General features: G+C 40.6%; 2 protein-coding genes across 2 annotated transcripts; both read left to right on the top strand.

Moving 5' to 3' along the window:
- The first annotated feature begins 691 nt into the window (after positions 1 to 691).
- On the top strand, positions 692 to 10,022 carry LOC122645616 (hydroquinone glucosyltransferase-like). Its single transcript, XM_043838926.1, has 2 exons — positions 692 to 2,161; positions 9,859 to 10,022. The coding sequence occupies exon 1, from the start codon at positions 711 to 713 to the stop codon at positions 2,139 to 2,141; it is 1,431 nt and encodes a 476-aa protein (XP_043694861.1). The 5' UTR covers positions 692 to 710; the 3' UTR covers positions 2,142 to 2,161; positions 9,859 to 10,022.
- LOC122645615 (hydroquinone glucosyltransferase-like) lies at positions 8,390 to 10,022 on the top strand. The gene has a single exon (XM_043838925.1). The coding sequence runs from the start codon at positions 8,399 to 8,401 to the stop codon at positions 9,827 to 9,829; it is 1,431 nt and encodes a 476-aa protein (XP_043694860.1). The 5' UTR covers positions 8,390 to 8,398; the 3' UTR covers positions 9,830 to 10,022.
- Positions 10,023 to 12,552: the final 2,530 nt, after the last annotated feature.

Below are 12,552 nucleotides of genomic sequence, written 5' to 3' on the forward strand. Positions count from 1 at the left end.
ATAACTTTTGACGGGGGTGGAATTATGAGAGACATAATACCTTTTCGGAAACAACAATCAGGGCTCTACAGGCGGGCCATGCAATAAATTCATTCATTGGACCATAAGATTCATGGTCAAATTCGTACGTTTAAGGAGTGTACCAGGACTCTGAAATTTTGCACTGGATCTAGAAATTTTGGTTTTCTATTTTATTTTTCTGTATTAGTCTTCTATTTTATTTAGGTTTCCTTTTTCTTTCTAATCCAGCCTTATATAAGGGTCGTTTTGGATGAAATTATATCATCTTGAAGTTTTGAATCAATTCAATTTGTTTGCTCTTCTTCCACATTGGAATTAGGGTTTTTGTTACCTTGAGGATTCGAGGATCGTGAGCTCAAAAACGAGATCTAGCCCCATACTTCCTACTTCGTCAACTGTTCTCCCAAATTGAATTGAGGAAAGCACAAGTAATACAAATTAAAGAGGTGCCGCTTGATTACACAAGCCATACGTTACAGTGACTTCACTTGCACAAAACGAATCCAAACATCCAAATCCCAAGTTTTTCTAGTGTATTATAGAAAAAGTGAACCGCTCAACCACCATTATAAACCAACTAAACCAATAATCCAAATAAACAAAAAAAAATAAGTGGAAGCCAAGTATATATAAAGCCCATCTCCTCTCCTAACCCTTCAGCTCCCTAGAAGCCTTGAGTCCAACCTACCATGGAAGAAACACAGAAAACTCCCCACATTGTGATTCTACCAGCACCAGGAATAGGTCATCTCATCCCATTAACCGAGCTCGCTAAGAGACTCACCCTCCACCACAATTTCACAGTCACTTTAGCTATCTCAACTGAAGGTTCTCCTTCCAAAACCCTAAAAGCCATTGTAGATGCTCTACCCAAAACCATAAATTCATTGTTTCTTCCACCAGTTAACTTCGATGATCTCTCTGAAGATGTTTTGGTTGAAACTCGTATCTGCCTCACTGTGACTCGTTCTCTCCCTTCTCTACGTGAAACATTTAAAACCTTAACCACAACTACTCATCTTGTTGCTTTAGTTGTTGATCTCTTTGGCACAGATGCTATTGATGTCGCTAGGGAATTTAATGTTTTGCCTTATATTTTCTTCCCCTCAACCTCTTTGATGTTGTCTTTCGTACTCCATTTGCCCAAGCTAGATGAGATGTATTCTTGTGAGTATAGAGATATGGTTGAACCGGTTAAATTACCCGGTTGTGTACCTATTCATGGTTCAGATTTTCTGGACCCGGTTCAAGACAGGAAGAATGAGGCTTACTCTTGGATTCTACACCATTCTAAACGTTACCATTTGGCTGAGGGAATTCTGTTAAACAGCTTCATGGCCTTGGAACCGGGTGCAATCAAAGCTTTGACTGAAGAGACAGATCTGAGCAAACCACCGGTCTACATGGTTGGACCACTTATACAGAACCAAATTTCAAGTGATACTATTGATGGGTCTGAGTGCTTGAGGTGGTTGGACCATCAGCCACAAGAGTCTGTTATATTTGTATCATTTGGGAGTGCTGGAGTTCTCTCGGAAGAGCAATTGACTGAATTGGCCCTGGGCTTGGAGTTGAGTGAGCAAAGATTCTTATGGGTTGCTAGGAAGCCAACTGATCAAAAGGCAGCAAATGCTGGTGGCTTAATTGGTATCCATAGCTCTGAGGATCCTCTAGGTTTCCTGCCTGAAGGGTTCTTGGAGAGAACCAAAGAGAGGGGTTTTGTGGTGTATTCATGGGCTCCTCAAATCCAAGTGCTTAGCCATGGTTCAACAGGAGGATTCTTGACCCATTGTGGGTGGAACTCAACCTTGGAGAGTGTTGTACATGGTGTACCTTTGATAGCATGGCCACTTTATGCAGAACAAAAGATGAATTCAGTGATGCTAGTAGATGATATAAAGATAGCATTGAGGCCCAAAGCAGATGAGAATGGGTTAATCCGGCGTGACGAAATCGCGGCAGTGGTGAAGTGCCTGGTGGAAGGGGAAGAAGGGAAGAGAGTGAGTAACAAGATGAAAGAGCTCAAAGTTGCAGCTGCAATGGCATTGAGTGGAGATGGCTCTTCTACACAGTCACTTTCAGAGGTTGCATGCAAATGGAAGACCCATGCAGGAATATAAGAATGTTCTCTAGAACCCACCATATATATTATATACATATATAGTGTGTTTTTTTTGCCTCATAGACTACCTATAGACTACAAAATAATTTGAAGATGATGACATGAAGGCTGTGATGACTTTGTAGATTTAGTGGTTTGGTTACAGTATATATATTGTCTAAATTTAGTAGTGGGAAATTGGTTGAAGACCACCTGACAATATAATATGTCTTGTAAACTTGTAAAGTATGGTGTGTTGTATTTCAAAAATTGTGTTATATTATTGTGACAAGATATTTATTATGCTATGAAGCTTCCCATTGAATCTTCTTTATATCCCATAATTGTGACATCTTAGTTGCACATCCATCTGTAGTGCTTTTTAATTTTTAATCATTACACAAGAAAGAGAAATATGGCTATATAATAATTAAGCTGCATTCCTACCCTCTTCCAAATAATTCTTAATTTGCTTTTACTTGACTAATAAGCTCCCAACTGGGTATATTTTGCTAATTGGAACTTCCAATGAAATTTGAAATTTAATTTGACCATACCAGAGGAATTGGGAAATATGTCATACCTGTTGGTGTACAATTGTCTCTTTCTTTCTTGATAGATTTCTTTGGTATTTTTTGTTGGGAAGGGCTCTCCAAAGGGCCTACCTTGAAAGGAATTTCATTGTGGCTCCTTTATCTCTGATATGGAAATTTAAGCTGGGGCTAAAATTAATGAACATGTAGACTCCAAGGTTCCTTTCTTTCATAAAAGATATAAATTTTTGGTCTAGACAGTCAAGTTTTCTAGGAAGGAATCAACTCATGGTGTTTATTGTGTTACTTGGCCTGGTTTTTTATTTTATTATTATTATTATTTGATGAATTGGCATATATTCAAGAAGTGCAAAGAAAATCCCACCCCAATGGGGAGAGGAAAAGAATGGAAAATAATCCTCTCCAATTCCTAAGTGTGCAGTGCAGCAATGCCAGGTGGACATGTCAACACTTGGCATCTCGAACATCCAGGGGTCTGAGCTCATTGATATGGACCGTTAGATGTCCGAGCTGCCAGCTGTCAACATCTCCACCTAGCACTGCTGCACTACGCACTTTTAGTAATTTGAGAGGATTAAAATCCAAAAAGAATTGGGGGGAGGAATAGAAGCAAAAGTTTTTTTTTTTTTTTTTTTGCTAGAAGATCCTTGTATTAAAGAAAAGGCAAAAGAGTCACAGAGCCAAAAACAAGAAGAAACCAAAAAAAACCACAACCACAGACTGGACCAGCCAGCCACCTCCCCTAATTCATTACAAATCTATGTCTAGGCAAGCCCATAGCATCACGAGCCAACTGATCTACAATATGACTAGGAAAGAGCAGGTATGTTGAAAACACTCCGTTAATCGCCGCATGCTTAGCCAAGTAGTCTGCGATAGGATTTGCTTCCCTAAAGCAATGTGAGATTTTCCAATTGCAGGAGTCAAGGAAAGGCTTGAGGACCTGCCATCTTTGGAGCGCAAACCACAGAATGTTTGAGTGTTGAATGGCCAACACCAAAGCTGCCGAATCAGATTCATTCCAAAGGTCCATGAAGCCACTCTCCCATGCAATAAAAAGCCCGTCTAACAGAACCTCAAACTCAGCCACAAAGCTATTCGAAACCCCCAGGTATCTGTAGTAGGAATGCACGACTTGAAGCTTAAATACAAGGAAAGATAAACAGCCCAAATCAATCTGAAGATCTAAGCATGGGATTAATATCTAAAGATAACTTCCAAGGAGACATAACATGATGATTCCTCAAGGAAGGGATGCACGGCCTAATGGAGACTTTTGAGTGCACATCCGAAGTGATGGAGTGAAAATTTTGATCTTGGAATCTAGAGGTGTCTGTACAAAGCCTGATATTACGTTCTTTCCATATGTGATAAACCAAAGCACCAAAAGCAAGCTTCTCAAGGTAGTCAATGCAAGACTTGCCATTAAAGTGGTCAAGAATCCACTTCCACTCGCTAACAAAGGATCCAATGCTCCTAGGGTAAGCCCAGCATCGATTGCTAATATGGGACCAAATCTGCATGGGAAGGGAACACTCAAAAAGAAGTGATGGAGGTTTTCTAGGGCATTTCCACGAAGGCAACAAAGGGGAAGGATAGGGATGTGTCTTTGGATAAGCAGGGCACAGGTGGGAAGGGAATGGGTTAGAGCACACCAAACAATAAAACTATGCATGGGGGGTATGATCTTAAATCAAACAATAGGGTGCCAAGGAACCTTTGGGGCCTGAATGCGGATAAGGTTCCAAGTAGAGGAGGAGGAAAAAACCCATTTGAGGTTGTTTCCAAATTACAATGGCACTAGATCCACGAAACCTCTAGGAGATTCTAGGGAAGATATTCCAAGCATCAAACAGATTAGGAGATGTATTAGGGCCAGGATCTCAACGACCATCAGGAATCAAAGAGATTAAGGCTAACCGATTGCTTCCAGAGTCGTAAGCAATTCTATCCCCATAAAGATTTATAAGGAACCCGGTCGGATGACAATTATCAAGCCAAAGAAAGGTGGATGATCCGTCATCAATGCGGGATTGGATAGAAGAAGACACAAGATGTCTGTGTTATAGGATCTTTTTCCAAATCCATATGCCTTTCTAACCACTGGCAATCCTCCAAAGCAGCTTGATAATCTCAGTCAAACATACTTCTTTAACCCTTCTAATCCCCAAACATCCCTCATTTTTTGCAAGAACACGTTGTAGGCCAGCTAGTGATGTGGAGAAATTTGTTATTGTCTAACCCTTTCCAGAGGAAGGCACTCATGTTGGATTCAATACACTTAATGATTGAACCAATGAGACCAAAAACAACTATACCAATAAATGTAGGATCCTTGCATGAATGATTTGACAAGCTCTAACAGACCAATGCGCATAAGACAAAAGCTTTGCCTTTCAAAGTTGAAGCTTGGATCTGAGAGAATCAAGGATGAGGGAACAAAGGGCAAAGGAAAATCTAGTGGAGGACAAAGGGAGGTCCAGGGATTTGATAGGAAGCTTCCCTTCAGTGAATCCCCAGGAGTTTGAAGGAATTTTTTTTTTTTGACTCAATAGAGCAGCCAGCTAAGAAGAGTTTGGACTTCCTTCAATTAATGTGGAGACCAAAGATAGCAGCAAAAGACTGAAGGAGAGAGCATACCTAACTGCCCATTTTAAGGTTTACTTTTGAAAAAATCATCGGGTCATTGGCAAAGAAAAGATGAGACAGTGGTGTTGAGGTTTTGGTGCCTTGACTTCTGATGATGGACTACTGTGTGGAGCCTCCGTGGGCTTAGGAGGTCACTTTATGGTCTTGAGCAATCTCCTAGGCGTACAAGCGCTTTGAATCCTACATGGTGCAAATTGGCTACACAAGAAGTGAGTATGATTGTTGTGTGTATTATAAAGTATCAGACGATAACTCTATTATTCTTTTGATGCTTTATGTTGATGACATGCTCATTGCTGCCAAGAATAAACATGAAGTTATCTCTCTAAAGACTTTGTTGAGTGTTGAATTTGATATGAAGGATCTTGGTGCTGCAAAAAAGATCCTTGGCATGGAAATCCTTAGAGATAGAAGTGCAGGTAAACTTTGGGTAACTCAGAAGAATATGTTAAAAAGGTGTTGGAGCATTTCAACATGAAAAAGGCTAAATCGGTTAGCACTCCATTAGCTAGCCACTTCAAGTTATATCAAAAGCAATGCCCTACAAAACATGAGGAGGTATTGATTGTAATCAAGGATTGATTGACTGATTTGGTGTTGATTCCAATCAAAGATTGGTTGGCTGATTTATAGTTGATTGCCTTCTAATCCTATCTTTAATTAGTTTTCACCTAATATGCTATGTTTTTATTTAGTATGTTCTTATTTTAGTAAAACTCAATCTTAGGCTTAGAAATTGAGGTTGGGCTTTGGGAATCCTATAAAAGGATCTATTGTAATAAGGAAATGCAGATTTTGAATAATATTGAATTTGACCTCCATTGGAGAGTTTCAGAGGAGCTTGCAAGTTCCAATTTTGTGATTGAGTGTTCTTCTTTCTCCAGGACCCTGCCTGATCCTACCCTTGGCACAAGGCTACTCTAGGTTGTATCAACAAAAGTCCACCCGATCGGATCGAAGATATTAATTTTGGAGCTCAATTTTCGATAGACATAACTATGCAGCAGACTCTATTTAGCTGAGATTTTCCTGACTTACTGGGCGGTCCTCTTTCCTCTTTCCATTTAGCAGATTTTTTTTTACCTCTGTTTTTCCTGCTTTGTTTTGTTTGGATGTAGTTGACCCCATTAAGTTGGGATAAGATTGAGTTTGTTGTTGTTGTTGTTTGGACGACGTAAAGTATCTTGAAGCTTATGAATGAAATTGCTCTGTTTACTCTCTTCTTCCCATCAGAATTAGGATTTTCTTTACCTTCAGGATTTGAAGGTGCCTGAGCGCTAGAACGAGATCTAGCAACCATACTTCCAACTGCGTCAGGGTCAACCCCCAAAAAAATACCTTTTGTAAAACTCAATGTATGTATCTGTAATTTAATATATTTTATTTGTGTAGATGTAAAAAAATATATATCCTCGCATCCCAGATTTGCTCTTTCATTCATATAGTATAGGTATATCCAAATTAATTTAGGTGCCCCCAAGAGGAAACTCGTGAATCTGCCCCTGTACCCAATCCTATTCAAGTTTCTTCAACAATCAACCAGCATATGGACTAGATCAGCCGAGTCATCTTCGTATATCAGAGTCCAATTCCAAGTTCTAAAACCTTGTTTGCTATGCTAATTAAATGTTGGTTATTTTGTGGAATATCGTATTTTTAAAAATTTTAAACCATTGATCTTATCTCATGCAATATTAATGAATTCATACCATCTCATAGGAGGGTAAGGATTTCCTAATAATCCCCAAAAACAAATTCTCCTTAAGGAAACCAGAACTTCAATAAACTAACAATCACAAGGAAGGATAGCAACACCCACTAGCAACACTTGTCCTACACTTTTCATAGAGTCCCTATTTGTAGGTCTCTTTCCTTCCTCAAGTTAGGGCCCTACTTTGTTGTATAGTTTTCTTTTTGAATAAATTGATATGACCTATTCTACGTACAACGACCTGAAATGGTTTCCCACTCCCCCCACATCTCTTTTGACAAAAGAGGGGGTTGTTGGTTGTTGGTGAAACACGAGATGTAAAAGGAGTCGCCACCTAGGATGAGGTCCTAGGATCCATAAAAGGGTGGCTTAATCCCTGATCAGGGGAAAGAGCTGGAGATGATTCCACGTGGTCTGATCAAAGATCGGTTAAAGATTAGGTTACGTGCTGGGAAGTAGTTAGGCACCCAGACCCACCCGGTAAAATCAATCTTTCTACTAGATGTTGAGGTTCGAACATTCTCCTGTGATAAAATTCCTATACAAACATGCAAGGCTAACATATAAATTGATTGTCATGCAGGCAGCAAAATCTGGGCTGTCGTGTTCTAACTGTGCCTTTCCTAGACACGTTAAAGATCAAATGGGGCACATGCCGAGATTTAGATTTCTTTATTGGTGGGTGGGTTCCCTACTGATGGCCATGTCAAAGGTGGGATTCCTGCTTGCTAATTTGGTTCTCGGTTGTGTCTTGTAATTTGTTCTTTTTTGTTCTTTAATGTCAATGACTTTTTAGCAAAAAAGGGGTGTACCATGATCTTAAATTTTGCACGCAATTTAGAAATTTTAGTTTCGTATTTTATTTTTCTATATTAGTTTGTTTTCTATTTTATTTGTAAACCGACCTTACATAAAGGTTGTTTTGAATGAACATAAATCATCTTAAAATTTTGAATCAATTCAATTTGTTTGCTCTCTTCCACATCTTAGGGTTTTTGTTACCTTAAGGAGTCAAAGGTTGTGAGCGCTAGAACGAGGTCTAACCCCATACTTCCTACTGCTTCAACTGTTCTCCTAAATAGAATTGAGGAAAGCACAAGTAATACAAATTAAAGAGGTGCCGCTTGATTACACAAGCCATACGTTACAGTGAAGTCACTTGCACAAAACGAGTCCAAAAATCCAAATCCCAAGTTTTTCTAGTGTATTCTAGAAAAAGTAAAACGCTCACCCACCATTATAAACCAAATAAATCAATAATCCAAATAAACAAACAAAAATAAGTGGAAGCCAAGTATATATATAAAGCCCATCTCCTCTCCTAACCCTTCAGCTCCCTAGAAGCGTTGAGTCCAACCTACCATGGAAGAAACACAGAAAACTCCCCACATTGTGATTCTACCAGCACCAGGAATAGGTCATCTCATCCCATTAACCGAGCTCGCTAAGAGACTCACCTTCCACCACAATTTCACAGTCACTTTAGCTATCCCAACTGAAGGTTCTCCTTCCAAAACCCTAAAAGCCTTTATAGATGCTCTACCCAAAACCATAAATTCAATGTTTCTTCCACCGGTTAACTTCGATGATCTCTCTGAAGATGTTTTAGATGAAACTCGGATCTGCCTTACTGTGACTCGTTCTCTCCATTCTCTACGTGAAACATTTAAGACCTTAACCACCACTACCCATCTTGTTGCTTTAGTTGTTGATCACTTTGGCACAGATGCTTTTGATGTCGCTAGGGAATTTAATGTTTTGCCTTATATTTTCTTCCCCTCAACCTCTTTGTTGTTGTCTTTCTTACTCCATTTGCCCAAGCTAGATGAGATGTACTCTTGTGAGTATAGAGATATGGTTGAACCCGTTAAATTACCCGGTTGTGTACCGATTCATGGTTCAGATTTTCTGGACCCGCTTCAAGACAGGAAAAATGAGGCTTACTCTTGGATTCTACACCACTCTAAACGTTACCATTTGGCTGAGGGAATTCTGTTAAACAGCTTCATGGCTTTGGAACCGGGTGCAATCAAAGCTTTGACTGAAGAGACAGATCTGAGCAAACCACCGGTCTACATGGTTGGACCACTTATACAGAACCAAATTTCAAGTGATACTATTGATGGGTCTGAGTGCTTGAGGTGGTTGGACCATCAACCACAAGAGTCTGTTATATTTGTATCATTTGGGAGTGCTGGAGTCCTCTCGGAAGAGCAATTGACTGAATTGGCCCTGGGCTTGGAGTTGAGTGAGCAAAGATTCTTATGGGTTGCTAGGAAGCCAACTGATCAAAAGGCAGCAAATGCTGGTGGCTTAATTGGTATCCCTAGCTCTGAGGATCCTCTAGGTTTCCTGCCTGAAGGGTTCTTGGAGAGAACCAAAGAGAGGGGTTTTGTGGTGTATTCTTGGGCTCCTCAAATCCAAGTGCTTAGCCATGGTTCAACAGGAGGATTCTTGACCCATTGTGGGTGGAACTCAACCTTGGAGAGTGTTGTACATGGTGTACCTTTGATAGCATGGCCACTTTATGCAGAACAAAAGATGAATTCAGTGATGCTAGTAGATGATATAAAGATAGCATTGAGGCCCAAAGCAGATGAGAATGGGTTAATCCGGCGGGACGAAATCACGGCAGTGGTGAAGTGCCTGGTGGAAGGGGAAGAAGGGAAGAGAGTGAGTAACAAGATGAAAGAGCTCAAAGTTGCAGCTGCAATGGCATTGAGTGGAGATGGCTCTTCTACACAGTCACTTTCAGAGGTTGCATGCAAATGGAAGACTCATGCAGGAGTATAAGAATGTTCTCTAGAACCCACCATATATATTATATAAATAGTGTGTTTTTTTGCCTCATAGACTACCTATAGACTACAAAATAATTTGAAGATGATGACATGAAGGCTGTGATGACTTTGTAGATTTAGTGGTTTGGTTACAGTATATATATTGTCTAAATTTAGTAGTGGGAAATTGGTTGAAGACCACCTGACAATATAATATGTCTTGTAAACTTGTAAAGTATGGTGGGTTATATTTCAAAAATTGTGTTATATTATTGTGACAAGATAGTTATTATGCTATGGAGCTTCCCATTGAATCTTCTTTATATCCCATAATTGTGACATCTTAGTTGCACATCCATCTGTAGTGCTTTTTAATTTTTAATCATTACACAAGAAAGAGAAATATGGCTATATAATAATTAAGATGCATTCCTACCCTCTTCCAAATAATTCTTAATTTGCTTTTACTTGACCAATAAGCACCCAAATGGGTATATGTTGCTAATTGGAACTTCCAATGAAATTTGAAATTTAATTTGACCATACCAGAGGAATTGGGAAATATGGCATACCTGTTGGTGTACGATTGTCTCTTTCTTTCTTGATAGATTTCTTTGGTATTTTTTGTTGGGAAAGGGCTCTCCAAAGAGCCTACCCTGAAAGGAATTTCATTGTGGCTCCTTTATCTCTGATATGGAAATTTAAGCCGGGGCTAAAATTAATGAACAGGTAGACCCTAAGGTACCATTCTTTCATAAAAGATTAAATTTTTGGTCTAGACAGTCAAGTTTTCTAGGAAGGAATCAAATCATGGTGTTTATTGTGTTACTTGGCTTGGTTTTTTTATTTTAATATTATTATTATTATTTATTTATTTATTTATTTTGGATGAATTGGCATATATTCAAGAAGTGCAAAGAAAATCTCACCCCAATGGGGAGAGGAAAAGAATGGAAAATAATCCTCTCCAATTCCTAGAAGTGTGCAGCGCAGAAATGCTAGGTGGAGATGTCGACACTTGGCAGCTTGGACATCCAACGGTCCGAGCTCATTGATATGGACCGTTAGATGTCCGAGCTGCCAGCTGTCAACATCTCCATCTAGCACTGCTGCACTGCACACTTTTAGTAATTTGAGAGGATTAAAATCCAAAAAGAATTGGGGGAAGGAATACAAGCAAAAGCTTAAATACAAGGAAAGATAAACAGCCCAAATCAATCTCAAGATCTAAGCATGCGATTAATATCTAAGATAAGTTCCAAGGAGACATCACATGATGATTCCTCGAGGAGGGGATGCACGGCCTAATAGAGACTTTTGAGTGCACATCCGAAGTGATGGAGTGAAAAATCTGATCTTGGGATCTAGAGGTGTCTGTACAAAGCCTAATATTGCATTCTTTCCATATGTGATAAATCAAAGCACCAAAAGCAAGCTTCTCAAGGTAGTCAATGCAAGACTTGCCATTAAAGTGGTCACGAATCCACTTCCACTCGCTATCAAAGGATCCAATGCTCCTAGGGTAAGCCCAGCATCGATTGCTAATATTGGACCAAATCTGCATGAGAAGGGAACACTAAAAAAGAAGTGATGGAAGTTTTCTGAGGCATTTCCACGAAGGCAACAAAGGGGAGGGACAAGGATGTGTCTTTGGATAAGTAGCGCACAGGTGGGAAGGGAATGGGTTAGAGCACGACAAACAATAAAGCTATGCATGGGGGGTATGATCTTAAATCAAACAATAGGGTGCCAAGGAACCTTTGGGGCCTGAGTGTGGATAAGGTTCTGATGAGGAATAATTCCGCAATCCATAAGAGCGGGTCATGGATCAGGTAACGGGTCATGGATCAAGTAACGGGTCGTGGATGAACACCATCATCGGGAACCGACACGGTCCCAAAACCACTGCCCCTATAACGCCACTACTGGCGTGGAGGGAATAAACCGCTGCCCATGTTACGCCACAGCCGGCGTATGGGATAGAATGGATCATCAACGATCCCGCATTACAATCAGTCATGGCCTCACTCCACACAGAGATTTTCTCTGGCTACTCCAGGCACAATCGCCACTCACCGTCACATTAAATAGAAGAGGTAACACACGTCCAAATGATCTAAATTCTAATTGTTCTGACTATTGCTTAAAGATCTAACTTAAGCATCGGAGTGAGATCACTGGCCTGGCCCGATACTCTCAACTAATCCTTGTCTTGCAAGAAGAATTCACTCCGAGAGGATTTCTGATGCAACAGTTTGGCGCCGTCTGTGGGAAACTACACAATCCTCAAAGCCTTAGATTCTCTATCCGACTGAACCTAAGATCATGGCAGGAGAGCCCGATGTTGTTCCATCCAATACTCAAGCCCCACCAGCCGGGGAAAACCCGGTGACTCGTCAGACAATGAAGCACACTCGTGGCGGTGGGAATGCAGGGAAGAAGACCCAAACGCGGTGGACAACAACTACGTCTGTCGACCCCCAGATACTCACGGCGGGGGAAGCAGTGAGAGCCCAACCCTCTGTCGCACTAGAGGTTGATCAAGCAGTGGCGGTGCAAAATCAAGGCCAATCCAGTCGCGGCATTCAAGCTTTGCCACCTCCGCCGCCGCTCCCCCAGGGATTGGTCCTCGAGACAGATCCCGGTGCGCCGGCCAACGTCGGACAAATCTAAGACCTACAACTACAAGTTCTCAACCAGATGCAGGCGTTAAGGACAGCCACTGCGGTAGCTACC

This window comes from Telopea speciosissima, chromosome 11 (genome assembly GCF_018873765.1).
Source record: "Telopea speciosissima isolate NSW1024214 ecotype Mountain lineage chromosome 11, Tspe_v1, whole genome shotgun sequence".
Classification (NCBI taxonomy): domain Eukaryota; kingdom Viridiplantae; phylum Streptophyta; class Magnoliopsida; order Proteales; family Proteaceae; genus Telopea; species Telopea speciosissima.

Coding starts and splice junctions, on each gene's coding strand:
- LOC122645615 (XM_043838925.1), top strand. CDS start 8,399: ATGGAAGAAACACAGAAAACTCCCCACATTGTGATTCTACCAGCACCA.
- LOC122645616 (XM_043838926.1), top strand. CDS start 711: ATGGAAGAAACACAGAAAACTCCCCACATTGTGATTCTACCAGCACCA.